Source organism: Oncorhynchus tshawytscha, linkage group LG08 (assembly GCF_018296145.1).
Source record: "Oncorhynchus tshawytscha isolate Ot180627B linkage group LG08, Otsh_v2.0, whole genome shotgun sequence".
Taxonomy (NCBI): domain Eukaryota; kingdom Metazoa; phylum Chordata; class Actinopteri; order Salmoniformes; family Salmonidae; genus Oncorhynchus; species Oncorhynchus tshawytscha.
In genome coordinates this window covers 44,312,849-44,335,438 of record NC_056436.1, presented here as the reverse complement: position 1 = coordinate 44,335,438, position 22,590 = coordinate 44,312,849, and the positions used below count along the sequence as shown (strand labels likewise).

Here is a 22,590-nt window from a genome sequence, read left to right as displayed (position 1 = left end):
TGTGACAGACGTGACAGTCTGGAGACGGCGTGGAGAACGTTCTGCTGCCTGCAACATCCTCCAGCATGACCAGTTTGGTGGTGGGTCAGTCATGGTGTGGGTGGCATTTCTTTGGGGGGTCAGCATTTCTTTGGCAGTCAGGCTACCTCGCCAGAGGTAGCCTGACTGCCATTAGGTACCGAGATGAGATTCTCAGACCCCTTGTGAGACCATATGCTGGTGCGGTTGGCCCTGGGTTCCTCCTAATGCAAGACAATGCTAGGCCCTCATGTGGCTGGATTGTGTCAGCAGTTCCTGCAAGAGGAAGGCATTGATGCTATGGACTGGCCCGCCTGTTCCCCAGACCTGAATCCAATTGAGCACATCTGGGACATCATGTCTCGCTCCATCCACCAACGTTGCACCACAGACTGTCCAGGAGTTGGCGGATGCTTTAGTCCAGGTCTGGGAGGAGATCCCTCAGGAGACCATCCACCACCTCATCAGGAGCATGACCAGGCGTTGTAGGGAGGTCATACAGGCACGTGGAAGCCACACACACTACTGAGCCTCATTTTGACTTGTTTTAAGGACATTACATCAAAGTTGGATCAGCCTGTAGTGTGGTTTTCCGTGATTTTGTTGTCAGCACATTCAACTATGTAAAGAAAAAAGTATTTAATAAGAATATTTCATTCATTCAGATCTAGGATGTGTTATTTTAGTGTTCCCTTTATTTTTTTGAGCAGTGTATTATGACAGACCAGCTAGATCTACTGTCTTTATTATATTACAACAGACCAGCTGTATCTACTGTCTCCATTTCACTTTGGCCATTGTTGTGGGCCTGCCCTCCCCTCAACAGCCTCAAATAGGCTATTTCATTTCACAAATAATATTTATATTATTAATTTCAAACAACGGCATTAGCATGAGAAGAACTTACCAGTCAAACTGTCCTCTCTGTTCAAAAAATATTCCTCCATTTGGGATTCGCTAAATGAATCGTCCTCGATCAATTTCTTCTAAAATTGTGTGTACATCTGTATATCTAAACTTAGATTTAGCTTTTCCTGACTTAGTCGCCATACTGATTGATATACAAACAGCTGAATATGCGCTTTACCAAAACAATGCTGTGCGCAACATGCGTTGCTCCTTCCGGTATGAATCGTCAATGGCAAATGAACCTCTTTACGCCGGAGTTTACTACATGGGTTGGTCTTCCAACACATAAACATGACATATTGCCGTTTACCTCAGCTCATTGGCTCTCTACCCAGCTAGATTTCAAGACGATCAGTGGTCATTGGGTTAAAAGACAGTCAATCAACGAAACAGCGGGCAAATCATTGGTGCACAATGATGTCATTACTTGTTGTCTTCAAATCGGTTTCTTTCAGTCAATACGTCCCGTGAAATGACCCATCAGGTTTGGTTGTGTTACAAACAAACCAGTTGATTGCAATGAAACCAAACATGACTGGAAAAGTTTTGTGTGTGTATTTACCTCGAATGTGTCGGCGAAAATGGAATGAGACAGAATTCACGACACAAGCGGTTCACAAAATGTTTCGTGTTAGGCTATAAAAATTGATTTTATCAAACAAAAGACTCCTCCTTTTGTAACAATGAGCATTGGGATTGCAAACAGAGGAAGATCGTCAAAGGTAAACAATTTATTTTATTGCAGTTTGATTTTATTACGGCTGTGCTGGTTGAAATAGTTGTTTTTTTATGGGGCTCTATCCTCAGATAATCGCATCGTATTCTTTCGCAGTAAATCCTTTTTTAAAATCTGACAACGCAGTTGGATTAGCAAGATTCTAGGCTTTTGAAACATGTGAGAAACTTGTAATTTCATGAATGTTTAATATGACTATTTATGTAGCGATCACCGTATGTCGAATTTCATCCCGCTACCGGGTTCCGTGCGCAGAGAGGTTAATACATTTGCTAAAAAAATCTAAAAACCTGTTTTTGGTTTGTCATAATGGGGTATTATGAGTCGATCATTGAGGGGAAAACAATTTAATACATTTTAGAAGAAGGCTGTAACGTAACAAAATGTGGAAAAAGTCAAGGGGTCTGAATGCTTTGCAAATGCACTGTACATTATTTTCAGTCAGAATGCAACTTTTTCTATGCCCACCCCATTCTTCCTCTGTCCCTCACTGCTTGTGTGCCTCTCTATTTTTCTTCCCAGGTGGACCACTGGCTGGAGTTCAGTTCACAACGTGTGTGTGGCCAGTCTGGCCTGGCTGCAGCCCTGGGGGAACTGGACAAGGCTCTGGAGCTGCGCACTTTTCTCGTGGGCCACAGCTTGACCCTGGCCGACATCTGTGTGTGGGCCGCGCTCAAAGGTCAGTGTTTCTCCCACCATATCTTATGCCAGGGGAACTCAACTGATACCTTACGAGGTCTGGAACCTGCTGGTTTTATGTTCGACCTAATAAATAATTGCGCACACCTGGTGTCCCAAGTGTAAATCAGTCCCTGATTTAGAGGGGAACGATGTAGTGGAACTGGCTTCGAGGTCTAGAATTGAGTTTGAGAGTCTTAGGTAGTTTTGGCCTCCCCACTGGGCTTCTGTTGGTTTCAATTTAATGTGTTGATGTTTTCAGCCCTGAATGCTACTTTGTATGCCTTCTCTTGTATGTCCTGTCATAAAAATACATCTTGGGGAAAACTTGGCGCTTGTCATTGTTCAGCTGATGAAATAGTATTTTAACACTAAACTTGAAGATGGATGGGGTAGATGCAGCCATGTTGCCTAGGCTTCTACAGTCTTGTAACCCAGATTCAAACAGAGTCCCGCACACTCACACATTCTACTGCCGATCAGGACCTCTCTCCATCTCTCTCTCATCTGTGTATAGGTAGTAGCGAGTGGCAGTCGATGCAGACACAAGCTGGGGCCTTCTCCCATGTGGCTCGCTGGTTTGCCTTCCTGGGCTCCCAGGTGCCCTTCACCGCCGTGGGCCACAAGTACACCAACAGCAAGGCCCCCTCACGCAATTCCAATGTAAGTAACACAACTGCCAATGGTCAACTCGCTGAATGTCTCCTCCTTCCATTGAAAATACAAGATTCTGAAAATACAAAATTCTAGTTGTTTTGTGGCACAAGTAGTGAGCTATGTGAATACACTGTTAAGAGTGGAGTCCTAATTTGAGATCTGCACACTTAACGCAAATGTTCACTTAAATCAAGCATTACTGCATTCTAATATCCCCTTGCCTGTATCCTCCTCTCTATGTCCCTGTTCTCAGTCTGAGAAGGAGAAGCAGCAGGACGTGGGGAAGTTTGTGGAGCTGCCAGGAGCCGAGATGGGCAAGGTGGTGGTCCGCTTCCCCCCTGAGGCCAGCGGGTAAGGGGCAACTTCCCAAAGCAACAGTGATGTTCATTAGGAAAAACAGATCTTTTGTACATGTCTCTTTTTCTCAGGTACCTGCACATTGGCCATGCCAAGGCTGCCCTGCTCAACCAGCACTATCAGGTGACCTTCAAGGGCAAGCTCATCATGCGCTTTGACGACACCAACCCTGAGAAGGAAAAGGAGGACTTTGAGAAGGTATCTCCCACACTTCAATCTTCTGAATTAATGTATAAACAATCCTGTGTGGAAACTGAGAATAGGCTACACATTAAAGAATATAAGACATTTTAGGAGAGGGAATGCTTTTATGTTCTACTATTGCCAGGAAGCATTATGTAAAAGCTGAATTACTTGTAAAAAAAAAAAAAAAAGGGAAATGATTGAATGTCTGACCTACTAAAACAACCACAAGTATAAAATGGTTGGGATGAAACTTCAGAAAACGGATCTAGCCAAATAATTTTCATTTGTGTCTGTCTCAGGTGATCCTGGAGGACGTGGCCATGCTGCAGATCAAGCCAGACCAGTTCACCTACACCAGCGACCACTTTCCCCGCATCCAGGGCATGGCGGAGCAGCTGCTGAGGGAGGGCAAGGCCTACATCGATGACACACCCCCAGAGCAGATGAAGGCAGAGAGGGAGCAGCGCACAGAGTCAAGCCACCGCAGCAACTGTAAGGGCAATATGAGTGGTGCGACAGCTGAATTCAAACTTGTCCCCTTGTCCGTATCCACCGCTTTAGATCTGAAACTGATTGGCTCTGAAGTTTCATATGCAGTGGTGGTTGGTGCTGTTTCAGATGAGGAAGGACGCTCATTTTTTTTCATTATTTTTCATGAGCATGGCCTTATTTCTATTACAGCATATTGGATGACTGTCATTCATATTCCATTCACAAAGTTCAATGTAACATCGATAGGTTTAGGCAACTACATAATACTCAAATTTGCCCTATACCCATCATGTTGCTACAACCTAGCCTATGAATGCAAGTTGACAACGTATGTGCTCACAAGTCGAGAGAGAAATTTGAGGTGACAGACATTGGCACCTTCAATACCGCCTTGCACACGCTTGCCTGCAACTAGCTCATCTATGGTGTAATCATTAGTCCAACAGTTGCAAACAAATTTTATTGGACAAATTCTGGTATGTTTATCCCCGTTTCGTTCGCTTCCATTTTAAGAAACATTTTTTTTCAACCTAATCGGTGGCATGAATAGGAACAACCCTAATCATACATAAACGCAGTTCACTTTCATAGGAGCCACATTTTATACCTTCTCCCATCTATGCACTCTCCTCTCACCTTTTCCCTTCGCTTGTGGACTTCAATGCAAAACACATAAGCTAGGTGAAAACCTTTCCAAGCCAAACCATATCATAACCTCTACACACAGCCTACATCGTTGTCCCTATATCAGCTAAAGTAACGTTGTAGTCAACATAGCTAATAGAACTAATGCGTTAGTAAACGTGCTACAATCATGCAGTACAGTGTACAGTTAGCAGTTATACCGGTGAAAGTGAAAAAAATACGAAATATCTCTTGCTTCTCCTTAACTTGTCTTTCTCTCTGAGTTAACTACTCACCACATGTTATGCCCTATAGCTTATTCTTTAACTTCTCTAGGGAAGGGGGCAGCATTTGGAATTTTGGATAAAAAGCATGCCCAAATTAAACTGCCTTCTACTCAGGCCCAGAAGACAAGATATGCATATAATTAGTAGATTTGGATAGAAAACACTAAAGTTTCTAAAACGGTTAAAATAATGTCTGTGAGTATAACAGAACTGATTTGGCAGGCGAAAACCTGAGAAAAATCAATTCGGGAAGTAGGATTTTTTGTTGTAGTTTTCTATTCAATGCCATTACAGTATCCATTGACTTAGGACTCAATTTGCAGTTCCTATGCCTTCCACTAGATGTCAACAGTCTTTAGAAATCATTTCAGGCTTGTATTCTTATAAATGAGGGAGTAAGACCAGTCTAAACGAGTGGACCCTAAAGTGTCGCAGAGCTTTTTCAGGCGCATGTGCATTTCTTGTTTACCTTTTATATTGACAACGTTATTGTCTGGTTGAAATATTATAGATCATTTAGGCTAAAAAAAACAACCTGAGGATTGAATATTAACATCATTTGACATGTTTCTATGAACTTTACGGATACAATTTGGATTTTTTTGACTGAGTTTGAGCCTGTGGATTACTGAAGAAAACGCACTAACAAAACAGAGGTTTTTGGATATAAAGAGACTTCATCAAACAAAAGGAACATTTATTGAGTAAATGAATGTCTTCTGATTGCCACCATATGAAGATCATCAAAGGTAAGGGATTCATTTTCTCTATTTCTGAGTTTTGTAACGCTTCTGCTTGGCTGGTTACTGTTTGTAATAATTTGTCAACTGGGCTAGGTATGTTCTGGGCTGGGTATGCTTTTGCCGAAAAGCATTTTATACATATGACACTGGTTGGTTTAACAACAAGTTAATCTTTAAACCTATGTAAAATATGTTTTTGTTTTCTGAATTTTTATAATGAGCATTTCTGTAATTGATTTTGGCGCTCTGCAACCTCACTGTATGTTGGCCAGATGGGACGCTAGTCCCACGTATCCTAGAGAGGTTATTAAGTACTAGGTATGTTCTCTGATGCTTTGGGTGAACAACATGTCAGTTCATGCTGCAAGAGCTATGATACTTTGGAAGACGTCCTCTGGAAGTTGTCATAATTACTGTGTAAGTCTATGAAACAGGGTGAGAACCAAGAGCCTCCTAGGTTTTGTATTGAGGTCAATGTACCAAGAGGAGGACGGAAGCTAGCTGTCCTCCGGCTACACCATGGTGCTACCCTAAAGAGTGCTGTTGAGGCTACTGTAGACCTTCATTGTAAAACTGTCTTAATGAATTATTTGGTGACAGGTGAATATATTTAGTATTGTTTTATCTAAAAAGGATAACTTTTGAAATGTTTCAGTACTTCCTCCTCTGAGGAGCCGCCACTGTTCAGAGGGTATGTGGAAGTTATTACCACGTAACTTGCTCCATCATTCAGTCGCATTGACCCCAACATACATTTTGAGCTCTATACATTCTTGAAAAGAGGTTCTAAGCTTCAAAACAATGTTTAACTTGTGTTTCAGCCCTCTAAATTGAGCTCAGTAGAGCTAGTTATAACTAGGGATGCACAATATATCGGTAAGCATATCGGAATCGGACGATATTAGCTAAAAATGCACACACAAGCATCGGCCCGATGTCTAGTTTAACGACAATGTGCAAAACCGATGTCAAAGCTAACGTGCATACATATATAACATAATGTAATGACGCCACGTAAAATGTAGCGCTACATGTGCAACACAGCATTCCTAACCTAGCCCACAATGTGTGCTGTGTGGATTGAGCAATCAACAAGTCTAGCAGTCATTTCAAAGAGTAACAACATTTCAGCGAGACAACTCAAAAGACGAAATCCATTAACGCCAAGATAATGGAATTCATTGCCCTTGACATTCAACCGTTCTGTCGTGGAGGATGTTGGCTTTCGCCGACTGATCGAGCACCGGTACACACTACCAAGTAGGCGCTATTTTTCAGATGTAGCCCTACCGGAGTTAAACAGTATTGTTGAAACTCACATCCATGAGCTACTTGCTACGGCTTCACTGCTATTAGCTGTCCACGACTGACGTTTGGACCAGCATTGTCAGCCCCATGCGTATGCAGAGTCTGACAGCAGAGTGGGTATTACATGTGCAAGAATGTGGTGGTTCTCATACCTCTGCTGCCATTTCAATGGCATTTGGGAAAATATTTGAAACACTGAAACATGAACACACTCCTAGCTCCATTAGAACAACTGACTGGAGAAATAATCTCATCAACTGTGTCTGTAGCAGACGTGATACCCTCTGTCATTGCATTGAAATGCCAACACAACAAAAATGCCAACACAGACCGTCGGGTTAACTTTGAAAAGTACTCTACTAGAGGCTGTGAGCAAGCGATTTGTTGGCATTCTTTCTGAGCCTCTTTACTGTGTTGCCACCATGCTCGATGCTAGGTACAAGGACTGCTACTTCGATGCAGACAAGAAACAGGGTTTACCTGAAATGTTACATACACCGCCGGACAAGATGGAAACGGACACAGGGACAGTGCGCACCGAGGACGAGAGGCCACGGACAGATTGAGCTGGAACTTCACTGTGACATGTATGATGAAATCCTGGTTGAGAATGAAATGACTGAACAAATGAACAACGAAACAGCACAGCAAGTAAGTGAGAGATAGTTTTTGATAGTTTTTTTTGTTTTTACTGGTAATGGAGACATATGTAAATGCCGACAACTTTTTGGGGTTCAACTATTTAACTATACTAGAATGCTTAAAAGGCTGCAAAAAAGAATAATATTGGTTATCAGTTAGTAGTAGTAGTAGTTATAACAGTGTTATCCCTGATCAGATGTTACATTTTAGTCATTAAGAAGCCCCTCTTAAGCATAAATCATAGTTGATGGACGGTGAGACGCGATAGTCCGGTGTCCCATTGTGACATAGCTACGTGGCTCTGAGACCACCATCCGCCGGGGACTCATAGCCCGAACACGCACCTCACCGCAATTCCCAACGAACGCACTCTGGTACACGTCCTCTATTAATTTGAATGTTGAAGAAATTGCTTGAGCTGCGCTCAGAATTCAAAAAGTATGAAAGCCAATAGTCCAATATTCTCAAGCACTGTTGTGTGTGTACATGTTTTGTACTATTATTAACCCTTTCCAAAGTGACTTACAGGAGCAATTAGGGTTAAGTGCCTTGCTCAAGGACACATTGAGAGATTTTTCACATCGACCTTTCGGTTACTGGCCCAATGCTCTAAGCTACCTGCCGCTCAAAAGATGTTCAGAGAAAATAATGGCTGGAATATGTGGTTAATGGAATGGTATCAAGTTCGAATAAATTCCATTAATTCAGTTCCAGCCATTATTCAACTGCGCAAAAAAGAAACGTCCTCTCACTGAAAACTGCATTTATTTTCAGCAAACTTAACATGTGAAAATATATGTATGAACATATCATGATTCAACAACTGAGACAAACTGAACAAGTTCCATAGACAACAGAAATGGAATAATGTGTCCCTGAACAAAGGGGGGGGGTTCAAAATCAAAAGTAACAATCAGTATCTGGTGTCGCAACCAGCTGCATTAAGTACTGTAGTGCATCTCCTCCTCATGGACTGCACCAGATTTGCCAGTTCTTGATGTGAACTGTTACCTCACACTTCCACCAAGGCAAGTTTCTGGGGGGAATGGCCCTCACCCTCCAATCCAACATGTCCCAGACGTGCTCAATGGGATTGAGAGCAGGGCTCTTTGCTGGCCATGGCAGAACACCGACATTCCTGTCTTGCAGGAAATCACCCACCGAACGAGCAGTATGGCTGGTGGCATTGTCATGCTGGAGGTTCATGTCAGGATGAGCCTGCAGGAAGGGTACCACATGAGGGAGGAGGATGTCTTCCCTGTAAAGCTCAGTGTTGAGATTGCCTGCAATGACAACAAGGTCAGTCCGATGAGGCTGTGACACTCCGCCCCAGACCCTGACGGACCCCCACCTCCAAATTGATCCCGCTCCAGAGTACAGGCCTCTGTGTAACGCTCATTCCTTCGATTAACACGAACCCCTGGTGAGACAAAACCACTACTCGTATGTGAAGTGCACTTTTTGCCAGTCCTGTCTGGTCCAGCGATGGTGTGTTTGTGCCCATAGGAGACGTTGTTGCTGGTGATTGTCCGATGAGGACCTGCCTTACAACAGGTCTGCAAGCCCTCAGTCTAGGCTCTCTCAGCCTATTGCAGACAGCCTGAGCACTGATGGAGAGATTGTGCGTTCCTGGTGTAACTCTGGTAATTGTTGCCATCCTGTACTTGTTCTGCAGGTGTGATGTTCGAATGTACCGATCCCTTGCAGGTGTTGTTACACGTGGTCTGCCACTGCGGGGGCGATCGGCTGTCCGTCCTGTCATCCTGTAGTGCTGTCTTAGGGGTCTCACACTACGGACATAGCAATTTATTGTCCTGGCCACAGCTGCAGTCCTCATGCCTCCTTGCAGCATGCCTAAGGCACATTCACGCAGATGAGCAGGGACCCCGGGCATCTTTCTTTTGGTGTTTTTCAGGCCTCTTTAGTGTCCTAAGTGTTCATAACTGTGACCTTAATTGCCTACCTTCTGTAAGCTGTTAGTGTCTTAACGACCGTTCCACAGGTGCTTGTTCATTAATTGTTTATGGTTCATTGAACAAGCATGGGAAACAGTGTTTAAACCCTTTACAATGAAGATCTGTGAAGTTGTTTGGATTTTTACGAATGATCTTTGAAAGACCGGGTTCTGAAAAAGGACGTTTCTTTTTTTGCTCAGTTGATGAGCTCGTCCTTCCCAGTTAAGGTGCCACCAACCTCCTGTGCTTTATATAGACTGGTGTGTTTCTAAGTCATGTCCAAACAATTGGATTGGCCACAGGTGTACTCATGTCAAGTTGTAATGGACGATCAAAGGAAATTGGTTGCACCTGAGCTCAATTTGGAGTCTCCTAGCAAAGGGGTGTCAATGCTTATATAAATGAGATTTCATTTTCAATAATTTGGCAAAAATGTCTTAACATGTTTTCACTTCGTCATTATGTGTTGAGAATTTGTTTGTAAACCATTTTGAATTCAGGCTGTAACATAATAAAATGTGCAGTAAGTAAAGGGGTAAGAAAGCACTTGTTCCTTTGATCGTAGTTTGCTAGCTTGTCAGTTGACTTAGCAAGCCAAGTACTTGTTTTGAAAGTTGGATCTCATCAGAGGCTTTAAAATTGTACTTACACTTTGATGTTCAAATTAATTGGGTGGTTAGACAACGTGGTGTTCTAGTGAATTCTGTTTTAATCCAAAAACAGACCATACTTTTTTAAATAATTCACTTTGCTTCAACGTATCTAGGGTCCATTTGGAATTCAGTTGATGATGACTGTGATACTTAAAACCGCTCGCAGTCTTCATTCATTGCCTTTCCTCCTCTTTCTCCCATGCCTTTCTCCACCCCTCCCCCAGCGGTGGAGCAGAACCTAAAGATGTGGGAGGAGATGAAGGCAGGCACGGAGTACGGCCAGACCTGCTGTATGCGGGCCAAGATTGACATGGCCTCCAACAACGGCTGCATGCGCGACCCCACCTTCTACCGCTGCAAGAATGCCCCCCACCCCCGAACTGGCACCACCTACAGGTAGGGGGACACGGCACACTACGAAAAAATTTAGCAATTTATTACATTCATCCTCTATTTAAAATGTTTTATTTAAGTTTTATATAATCAGTCATGCTGAGTCATGCTGAGACCATGATTTCGTTTGCAGATGGGCCCTGCTTGAACACATTAAACAATAATTACACTATACATTCGGAAAGTATTCAGACCCCTTGACTTGTTACATTACAGCCTTATTCTAAAATGGATAACATAAAAAAATCCTCATCAATCTACACACCATTCCCCATAATGACAGTGAAAACCAGTTTAGACATTTTTGAAGATGTATTAAAAATTAAAACTGAAATACATTATTTACTTAAGTATTCAGACCCTTTGCTATGAGACCTGTTTCCATTGACCATCCTTGATGTTTCTACAACTTGATTGGAGCCCACCTGTGGTAAATTCAATTGATTGGACATGATTTGGAAAGGCACACACCTGTCTATACAAGGTCCCACAGTTGACAGTGCATGTCAGAGCAAAAACCAATCCATGAGGTTTAAGGAATTGTCCGTAGAGCTCTGAGACGGGTTGTTTCGAGGCCATCAATTGAATTTAACACAGGTGGACTTCAAGTTGTAGAAACATCTCAAGGATGATCAATGGAAAAAGGATGAGCTTATTTTCGATTCTCATAGCAAAGGGTCTGAATACGTACGGAAATAAGGTATTTCTGTTCTTTATTAAATGTCTATTTAATGTTTTTTATTTAGTCCATTTTAGAATAAGGCTGTAACAGAATGTGGAAAAAGTGAAGGGGTCTGAATACTTTCCGAATGCACTATATATCACCGGCTAATTCCTATAATTTCTTTTCTATAATATTTGTTACTTTGGTTATGGTCATTTTATTTTAATTCATTCAATATTTCAGTCTTGGACACATTGTTTGCAGAGTGCACAACCTATGCTAAACTTGAAAACAAGTTTAGGTTTATTTAATTCTATTTACAAGTTCTGTCAATGTTGACTAAGGACGTGCACGCATAGAAGTAGGCCTAAAGCAAATAAATGTGCCCATTTGGGGATCTGATTGGCTTAACGCAACACCACTAATGACCTATGGAGCTTCTCAATGTAATGTTTTCTTCACCTCAAACAGCAAGCAAACAAAGTTTGTTTTTACATCCATTGAGAATTACAAGAGTTCCTCAACTGGACCATGCTCTGATCATGCTTTATTTGTACTATTTTCTACATTGTAGAATAATAGTGAAGACATCAAAACTATGAAATAACACACAGAATCAAAAGTGTTAAACAATTTAAAATATACTTTATATTTCAGATTCTTCAAATAGCCACCCTTTGCCTTGACAGCTTTTGGCATTCTCTAAAACCAGTGTCATGAGGTCGTCACCTGGAATGCATTTCAATTAACAGGTGTGCCTTGATAAAAGTTAATTTGTGAAATTTCTTTCCTTAAAGAGTTTAAGCCAATCAGTTGTGTTGTGACAAGGAAGGGGTTGTATACAGAATATAGCCATATTTGGAAAAATACCAAATCCATATTATGGCAAGAACAGCTCAAATAAGCAAAGAGAAACAACAGTCAATCATTACTTTAAGACATGAAGGTCAGTCAATATGGAACATTTCTTGAACTTTGAAAGTTTCTTCAAGTGCAGTAGCACAAACCATCAAGCGTTATGATGAAACTGGCTCTCATGAGGACCGCCACAGGAAAGGAAGTTACCTCGGCTGCGGCGTTTAAGTTCTTTAGAGTTACCAGCCTCAGTAAATTGCAGCCCAAATAAATGCTTCACAGAGTTCAAGGAACAGCCACATCTCAACATCAACTGTTCAGAGGAGACTGTGTGACCGGCCTTCATGGTCAAATTGCTGCAAAGAAACCACCACTGCTAAAGGACACCAATAAGAAGAAGACACTTGCTTGGGCCAAGAAACACGAGCAATGGACATTAGACCGTTGGGAATCTGTTCTTTGGTCTGATGAGTTCAAATTTTAATTTTGTGTCTCCAACCGCCATGTCTTTGTAAGACGCAGAGTAGGCGTACAGATCTCCGCGTGTGTGATTCCCACTGTGACGCATGGAGGAGGAGGTGTGATGGTGTGGGTGAACGGATGATCTCCGCATGTCTATATCCCATTGTAAAGCATTGAGGAGGAGGTGTGACGGTGAGGGGGTGCTGTGCTGGTGACACGGTCTGTGATTTATTTAGAATTCAAGGCACCCTTAACCAGCATGACTGCCACAGCATTCTGCAGCGTTTTACCCTCCCATATGGTTTGTGCTTGCTGAAACTATCCATTGTTTTTCAAAAGGACAATGACCCAAAACACACCTCCAGACTGTATAAGGGCTATTTGACCAAGAAGGAGAGTGATGGAGTGCTGCATCAGATGACCTGGCCTCCACAATCAGCCGACCTCAACCCAATTGAGATGGTTTGGGATGAGTTGGACCACAGAGTGAAGGAAAAGCAGCCGACAAGTGCTCAGCATATGTGGGAACTCCTTCAAGACTGTTGGAAAAGCGTTCCAGGTAAAGCTGGTTGAGAGAATGCCAAGTGTGTGTGAAGCTGTCAGCAAGGCAAAGGGTGGCTAAGAATCTCAAATGTAAAATATATTTTTGATTTTAACACCTAAAAAAAAAAAAGTTGTTTCATAGTTTTGTCTTCTCTATTATTCTTCAATGTAGAAAATAGTACGTTTTGCAATTTTCGTACAATCGATTGGTCAAAAAACAGGCTACTTTCAGTCCACCAAGATGATTATTTTTTGTCGGGGACAGCCCTAAACTGAATATGGATTTCTCCTATCAGAGCCGTTAAACTTTAACTGTATTAGTCACCATTGGCCTCATAATGAAATCCCTGAGCGGTTTCCTTCCTCTCCGGCAAGTGAGGCTTGCTATAACAAAGGGGTCTTATCAGCTTTTAATTGTAATAAATTGGTAAATAATTCAAAATTATTCCACTTAGACATAATGTATTGTGTGTAGGCCAGTCACGACAAAATCTCAATTTCATTCGTTGCAAATTCAGGCTGTAATACAACAAAATGTAGAAAATGTCAAGGGCTGTGAATAATTTCTGAAGTCACTGTAGCGAGCTATCAAACGTAGACACAATACCAAAGTCAATATCAGTATATGAAGGAGCTAGTTGGCTTTAAAATCACCTAAACAAACTGCGCCGTCAATTTAGGAGTCTATAATCTCTCCATGTTCAACCTGCAGATCGATGTACCCTACAGAGTGGTGTCTGATATTTGCGAAGGCACCATGCAATGCACCCTGGACTGCAGTGGCAGACAAATAGGAGAAATGTGGTGGTAGGAATTTCACAAAAATATGATCAATTGCTCATTCGAGAGAAGAACACCTCTATCGATATGACATTGGCCAATATTGAAATCTGACATGTGTGATTTTTTTTAAATCTAAAAGTCGTATTGCTGTTGACTTCCAGTGTAGTGATAGTGGCTTTATCGCAATACCGGCTGAATTTCTACCTACTTGAATGACTATAGCTCAGATTAACATGAAATGACCCTGGGAATCGATGGAACATCGCCCAGAGATGCACATACCCATTTTGATTGTTCTATTGTTTATCTCTTTCCTTTAACAGAGCCGATATACCAGGTGTGTAACGTTCGCATACCAAAAGCACCCCGTTGTTCACATGGTCAGTGCAGCAGGTTACATTTAATAAAATGGTAGTGTATAACTCGCGACTCATGCCCTATTGCATGTCCTGTGTAGCAGCTCACTTAGGCGCGTAACAGGCTTCACACATTTACATTATATTTACCCCCCAGGGTGTACCCCACGTACGACTTCGCCTGCCCAATCGTGGACAGCGTAGAGGGTGTGACCCACGCGCTCCGCACCACGGAGTACCACGACCGCGACGACCAGTTCTACTGGGTGATCGAGGCACTGCGCCTGCGCAAGCCCTACATCTGGGAGTATGCCCGGCTCAACCTCAACAACACGGTGCTCTCCAAACGCAAGCTCACATGGTTTGTCGACCAGGGTTACGTCGACGGCTGGTGAGTAAACCTAATACCCTTTCCATACGACAGGGTTATGTTTAGTACGGCTCACCTTAGCAACATTTTTGGCAATCCTTAATTTAATGTTTTTATTTGACAAGTACAGTTAGTACCATTCTGTTTTTTCCCTGCTGAACACACCTGGAGATGATGGTCACTTCCCATTGCACTGATGGAGTAGATTTGTGATACCTGTTAGTAAAATAATCTTAATTCTTCATTGAAGCCCAGATCCAAATCAAATGTTTTTTTCTCCTGCCTCAGGGATGACCCCCGGTTCCCGACTGTCAGAGGTGTCCTGCGCAGAGGAATGACCGTCGAGGGCCTCAAGCAGTTCATTGCTGCCCAGGTGTGTGTGTTTCTACACTACATGACCATACCTGCTTGTCGAACATCTCATTCCAAAATCACGGGCAGTAAAAGTGATATCCTATGACGGTGCTACATTGAATGTGACTGAGGTCCAGTAAGGTCATTCTACTGCCAATGTTTGTCCATGGAGATTGCATGTCTTTGTGCTCGATTTTATATACCAGCAATGGGTGTGGCTGAAATAGGCGAATTCTCTCATTTGAAGGGGTGTCCATATACTTGTATTTATAGTGTATCAAAAGGAATAAGGTTTTGAAGTGTCTGTCCTTATATCGAGGAGATATAAGAAAGCTCAGGAAATATTTAGGTTTTTCTGGACACATACAGTGCTTTCGGAAAGTGTTAAGACCCCTTGACTTTTTCCACATTGTTACGTTACAGCCTTATTCTAAAATTGATTCAATAATATTTTCTCCCTTTCTACTCATTATTCCTTGTTAATAAAACAAACGTATGCTTTCATTTTATTGAAATAACTATAATTTACCTCTCAATGACAAAGCGAAAACAGAGTTTTTGAAATGTTTACAAAGTGCATGTCCGAGCTATAACAAGCCATGAGGTCGAAGGAATTGTCCATAGAGCTCAGAGACAGGATCATGTCGAAGGCACAGATCTGAAGGTCCCCATGAACACAGTGGCCATCATTCTTAAATGACAGAAGTTTTTAACCTCTTAACTTTCATTAATTTGTGTGGGTTACCTTCAGATGAAGGTAGGGGGTAGTAGAGCAAAACATAGAACGCCATCGTGTTCGCGAGTGTCCCCTTTCCACGGTGGGGTCATATTAGTTTGTAACCCAAACGGTTCGGACGCTACAGACAGGAATTTGCACATCAGCGCTCCCAACTTCAGACGAGTCCCATGGGGCTTGTAGTCCAAACCGTTTGGATATAACAGATGTTTTCGTGAGAAGAATTTCTGGGATATCTCATGGTCGAGCAAACAGCGCTGTAGCTCTGCCACCTTCCACTGTGGATGCACGACTTCAGTGTATGTGGTGGATTGAGATGCAGCCCATGCAAAAACAACTAGCTTAAACTGACAGATTTTGATGGGGATTTTTTTATTCTGTTACTTCAATAGACCCATAAGGCCCAGTGTAGTGATATTCCTGTGTTTTATATATATATGTCCACACTGTAATTGTGAAAATGATGATAATGCCATTCTAGTGTAAGAGCTGTTTGAAAAGACTGCTGGAAATGGCATCCTGTTTTGGCCTGCCTGGTGTCATCACCAGGCGGTAAATTAGTTAATAGACCAATAAGAAACAGTTCCAAAGTATACTGCCAATAACAGCTAGTTTTCAGTTTTCCCCTCTCCACTCAGACCACTCCCACACAGTCCGAGCAAAATTCTTGCTTGAGAAATTTCTGTCTTATAAGAAGCTATTTTTGTTTCTTTTTGAGCACTTAAATTGAAAACAATCACATTCAGGTACTTGATTGTTACACAGATTTGATATGAGATAAAAAATGGCTGTGTTGGACCTTGTAATGAACTCTTATTGTCATGTTTTTAGACTGTTGAACCTTTTATTTTGTGGTTGATTCCATCTTTGAAACCGTCTGTTCTTTCACCCAGGGTGGATCCAGGTCTGTGGTCAACATGGAATGGGACAAGATCTGGGCCTTTAACAAGAAGGTATGCATGCATGTATACCGATCTTCCCCTTTCTCTACACAATGATTTGGACATATCATGATTGAAACCTGCCCCTTTGTAAATCCACTGCATGGGAGAAGCTCTTTTTAGATCAAGTCTAAGAATCCGCAAATGAAAATCAGTGGCATGCTGGCATTGCTGGTAGATTTGACAAGACTGGTATTGTAGGTTTTAGGCATATTTATACACTATTAATGGTTTGGTGCCTAAATTGGTTGGCGCAGAAACAAATGCACTAAATCCCTAAGGAAGCTTATAACATGCATGCACGCATGCACACACTTCGTTTCTCTGATAGCTCGCCAACTCACAGCTTGCATGGCTGCCTTCTTTTTGTTTTATGCTATTCTTTTCCCGCTTTGCTTTCCCCCTTTTCCTCCCCTCATCCCTTGCGTTCCTCCAGACCTGGGATAACTATAGTTTTAGCTATGCTTTGTGGAAAGTAACAATTTGAATACAGAGCCCCAAAAATGTCAACTTTTTAAAACTATTGGAATACAGATATCAGAAAGTGACTGCCTTTCCATACTATTTGAATACAGATCTGAGAAAGCACATACTTTTTACAAATATTTGAATACAGAGCTCAAACTACTGGATTGGCTTCAACTAATGGCAGGGTTCTGTCTGGAACTGCATGTTGAAGATAGAAATAGAATGAATAGAGCACACCTCACAAATACTATTCCAATCTCTCTGAAAGAAATGTATTGTTTAGATTAAATATGACTATATGAATATTTTGATGACCATTATCCTGAATGTCCATTGCCCTAGGTGTACATAATCAAGTTAAACCAATTATATTTTATGCCGATACATATAAATACATAGTGACACACAACTACTTAGATTTTTTTTCAACATGCCACTGAAATGCTTGAAAGCTACAACTACTTTTATGATACACAACATGACCTAAAGTATGTGGACACATGCTCGTCGAACATCTCATTCCAAAATCTTGGGCATTAATATGGAGTTGGTCCCCCTTTGCTGCAATAACAGCCTCCACTCTTCTGGGAAGGCTTTCCACTAGATGTTGGAACATTGCTGTGGGGACTTGCTACTATTCATCCACGAGCATTCGTAAGGTCAGTCAGTGATGTTGGGGATTAGGCCTGCCTCGCAGTCGGCGTTCCAATTTATCCCAAAGGTGTTCGATGGTTTTGAGGTCAGGGCTCTGTTCAGGCTGTAAGTTCTTCCACACCGATCTTGACAAATCATTTTTGTATGGACCTCGCTTTGTGCACTGGGGCATTGTCCTGCTGAAACCGTAAAGGGTGTTCCCCAAACTGTTGCCACAAAATTGGAAGTACAGAATCGTCGACTGTCATTGTATGCTGTAGCTTTAAGATGTTCCTTCACTGGAACGAAGGGGCCTAGCCCGAACCATGAAAAACAGCCCCAGACCATTATTCCTCCAGAGTCTAATGGTGGCGAGCTTTACACCACTAAACCCGACCCTTGGCATTCGCATTGTGGTCTTAGGCTTGTGTGTGGAAACCCATTTCATGAAGCTCCTGCTGAACAGTTCTTGTGCTGATGTTGCTTCCGGAGGCAGTTTGGAACTCAGTAGTGAGTGTTGCTACCGAGGACAGACAATTTTTACGGACAACGTGCTTCTGCGGTCCTGTTCTGTGAACTTGTGTGGCCCACCACTTCGCAGCTGAGCCGCTGTTGTTCCTAGACGTTTCCACTTCACAATAACCGCACTTACAGTTGACCAGGGCAGAAATTTAATGACCTGACTTGTTGGAAAGGTGGCATCCTATGATGGTGCCATGTTAAAAGTCACTGAGCTCTTCAGTAAAGCTTTCTACTGCCAATGTTTGTCTATGGAGATTGCGTGGTTGTGTGCTCAATTTCATACACCTGTCAGCAGAGGGTGTGGCTGAAATAGCCAATTCCTCTAATTTAAAGGGGGTTCTACCAACTTCTGTTGATATAGTGTACCTGAAAATGCTGCGGTGTTCTTGAATCAAACACACACTATATCTTTAAAGGGATAGTAGCGCAAGTGAAAGTCACCCAGTAAAATACTCCTTGAGTAGGTATTTGGTTTTAAATATAGTTAAGTATCAAAAGTACATTTAATTGTTAAAATGTATCAAAGTATAAAGAATTTCACATTTTCCTGTCCTGCTAAACATTCAAAATGTAATGAGTACTTTATTTATTTTCTTTAGGAATGTAGTGATGTAAAGTTGTCAAAAATGAATAGTAAAAGTGCAGATATCCAAAACAACTACTTATGTACTATTTTAAAATATTTTTTACTTAAGTTGTTTACACCACTCCTCAGAATACAAGCTAACGTGATTTTCAACCTACCTTGGCTGTAGTTGATTCAAGTGTTGGAATATTTAGTTTCTTTTCGACACTTAATATCCATATTGTGTGTATATACTGACATGTATTGTGACTGATAGATCCATACACACACATGTTTTGAAATGAATGTAAGTTGTAAAGTATTTAGTCTGTAGGACCCCAGTAAGACTAGCTGTCTCCATTGGCGTCGGTTAACAGGGATCCTAATAAATCACATCAAATTGTTACTGTTGGCAGCATGTTGGCAGTTTTTGTTCATGTCTTATTACAACTGAAATTACTTTAAACAATATTTTATTAGCATGTTACATAGTACTTTGGTAATTGTATCTTACTTGAGTAGTTTTTGTAAAGAGGAATAGTGACTTATTCCGCTTATATATATATATATATATATATATATATATATATATATATATATATATATATATATATATATATATATATATATATATATATATAAATAACTCAATGTTATGCAATTTCCAAAGTCCTATGTAACAACATTGCTTTTGTAATAATCGCAAAGTTACTCCACATGTATAAGAACTTCATGTCAAGTGTTACTGTATTGCCTTTTGTCTCACTTATTATCAAAATACACACACACAGTTCAAGTTGGAAGTTTACATACAACTTAGCCAAATACATTTAAACTCAGTTTTTCACAATTCCTGACATTTAATCATAGTAAAAATTCCCTGTCTTAGACTAGTTAGGATCACTACTTTATTTTAAGAAGGTGAAATGTCAGAATAATAGTAGAGAGAATGACATCTTTCAGCTTTTATTTCTTTCATCACATTCCCAATGGTTCAGAAGTTTACATACACTCAATTAGTATTTGGTAGCATTGCCTTTAAATTGTGTAACTTGGGTCAAACGTTTCGGATAGCCTTCCACAAGCTTCCACAATAAGTTGGGTAAATTTTGGCCCATTCCTCCTGACAGAGCTGGTGTAACTGAATCAGGTTTGTAGGCCTCCTTGCTCGCTCATGCTTTTTTCATTTTCTATAGGGGGGAGGTCAGGGCTTTGATATGCCACTCCAATACCTTGACTTTGTTGTCCTTAAGCCATTTTGCCACAACTTTGTAAGTATGCTTGGGGTCATTGTCCATTTGGAAGACCCATTTGCGACCATGCTTTAACTTCCTGACTGATGCCTTGAGATGTTACTTCAATATATCCACTTAATTTTCATGCCTCATGATTCCATCTATTTTGTGAAGTGCACCAGTCCCTCCTGCAGCAAAGCACCCCCACAACATGATGCTGCCACCCACGTGCTTCACGGTTGGGATGATGTTCTTCGGCTTGCAAGTCTCCCCCCTTTTCCTCCAAACATAACGATGGTCATTATGGCCAAACAGTTCTATTTTTGTTTCATCAGACCAGAGGACATTTCTCCAAAAAGTACAATCTTTGTCCCCATGTGCTATTGCAAACCGTAGTCTGGCTTTTTTGTGGCCGTTTTGGAGCAGTGGCTTCTTCCTTGCTGAGCGGCCTTTCAGGTGATGTCGATATAGGACTTGTTTTACTGTGGATATAAACACTTTTGTACCTGTTTCCTACAGCATCTTCTCAAGGTCCTTTGCTGTTGTTCTGGGATTGATTTGCACTTTTCGCACCAAAGTACGTTTATCTCTAGGAGACAGAACACATCTTCTTCCTGAGTGGTATGACGGCAGGGTGGTCCCATGGTGTTTATACTTGCGTACTATTGTTTGTACAGATGAACATGGTACCTTCAGGCGTTTGGAAATTGCTCTCAAATATGATCCAGACTTGTGAAGGTCTACAATTTTTTTCCTGAGGTCTAGGCTGATTTCCTTTCATTCTCCCATGATAAGAGGCACTGAGATTGAAGGTAGGCCTTTAAATACATCCACAGGTACACCTCCAATTGACTCAAATGATGTCAATTAGCCTATCAGAAGCTTCTAAAGCCATGACATCATTTTCTTGAATTTTCCAAGCTGTTTAAAGGCACAGTCAACTTAGTGTATGTAAACTTCTGACTCACTGGAATTGTGATACAGTGAATTGTAACTTAAATAATCTGTCTGTGAACAATTGTTGGGAAAATTACTTTTGTGATGCATGAAGTAATGTCCTAACCGACTTGCCAAAACTATAGTTTGTTAACAAGAAATGTGTGGAGTGGTTGAAAAACGAGTTTTAATGACACCAACCTAAGTGTACAGTCGTGGCCAAAAGTTTTGAGAATGACACAAATATTAATTTTCACAAGTCTGCTGCCTCAGTTTATATGATGGCAGTTTGCATATACTCCAGAATGTTATGAAGAGTGATCAGATGAATTGCAATTAAATTGCAAAGTCCCTCTTTGCCATGCAAATGAACTGAATCCCCAAAAAACATTTCCACTGCATTTCAGCCCTGCCACAAAAAGGACCAGCTGACATCATGTCAGTGATTCTCTCGTTAACACAGGTGTGAGTGTTGACGAGGACAAGGCTGGAGATCACTCTGTCATGCTGATTGCGTTCGAATAAGCTTCAAAAATAGGGTGGTGCTTGGAATCATTGTTCTTCCTCTGTCAACCATGGTTACCTTCAAGGAAACACGTGCTGTCATCTTTGCTTTTCACAAAAAGGGCTTCACAGGCAAGGATATTGCTGCCAGTAAGATTGCACCTAAATCAACCATTTATTGGATCATCAAGAACTTCAAGGAAAGCGGTTCAATTGTTGTGAAGAAGGCTTCCGGGCGCCCAAGAAAGTCCAGCAAGCGCCAGGACCGTCTCCTAAAGTTGATTCAGCTGTGGGATCGGGGCAGCACTAGTACGGAGCTTGCTCAGGAATGGCAGCAGGCAGGTGTGAATGCTTCTGCACGCACAGTGAGGCGAAGACATTTGGAGGATGGCCTGGTGTCAGGAAGGGCAGGAAAGAAGCCACTTCTCTCCAGGAAAAACATCAAGGACAGACTACTATTCTGCAAAAGGTACAGGGATTGGACTGCTGAGGACTGGGGTAAAGTCATTGTCTCTGATGAATCCCCTTTCCGATTGTTTGGAGCATCCAGAAGAAGACAAGGTGTGCGCTACAATCAGTCCTATGTCATGCCAACAGTAAAGCATCCTGAGACCATTCATATGTTGGGTTGCTTCTCAGCCAAGGGGGTGGGCTCACTCACAATTTTGCCTAAGAACACAGCCATGAATAAAGAATGGTACAAACACATCCTCCGAGAGCAATTTCTCCCAACCATCCAGGAAAAATTTGGTGACGAACGATGCCTTTTCCAGCCTGATGGAGCACCTTGCCATAAGGCAAAAGTGATAACTAGGTTGCTCGGGGAACAAAACATCGATATTTTGGGTCCATGGCCAGGAAACTCCCCAGACCTTATTCCCATTGAGAACGTGTAGTCAATCCTCAAGAGGTGGGTGGACAAACAAAACCCCACAAATTCCAAGCATTGATTATGCAAGAATGGGCTGCCAGTAGTCAAGATGTGGCCCAGAAGTTAATTGACAGCATTCTAGGGTTGATTGCAG

The 22,590-nt window shown here is 41.7% G+C and overlaps 1 protein-coding gene across 1 annotated transcript in view; it reads left to right on the top strand.

Annotated features, from left to right (window-relative positions):
* The window catches only part of eprs1 (glutamyl-prolyl-tRNA synthetase 1), a 76,641-nt gene that overhangs the window by 6,853 nt on the left and 47,198 nt on the right, over positions 1–22,590 (top strand). The window contains exons 4-12 of the mRNA XM_024429699.2: positions 2,186–2,342; positions 2,859–3,004; positions 3,252–3,349; positions 3,427–3,553; positions 3,841–4,033; positions 10,470–10,641; positions 14,459–14,692; positions 14,960–15,044; positions 16,655–16,714. Coding sequence (XP_024285467.1) covers positions 2,186–2,342; positions 2,859–3,004; positions 3,252–3,349; positions 3,427–3,553; positions 3,841–4,033; positions 10,470–10,641; positions 14,459–14,692; positions 14,960–15,044; positions 16,655–16,714 — 1,272 coding nt within the window. The remainder of the gene's footprint in view (positions 1–2,185; positions 2,343–2,858; positions 3,005–3,251; positions 3,350–3,426; positions 3,554–3,840; positions 4,034–10,469; positions 10,642–14,458; positions 14,693–14,959; positions 15,045–16,654; positions 16,715–22,590) is intronic.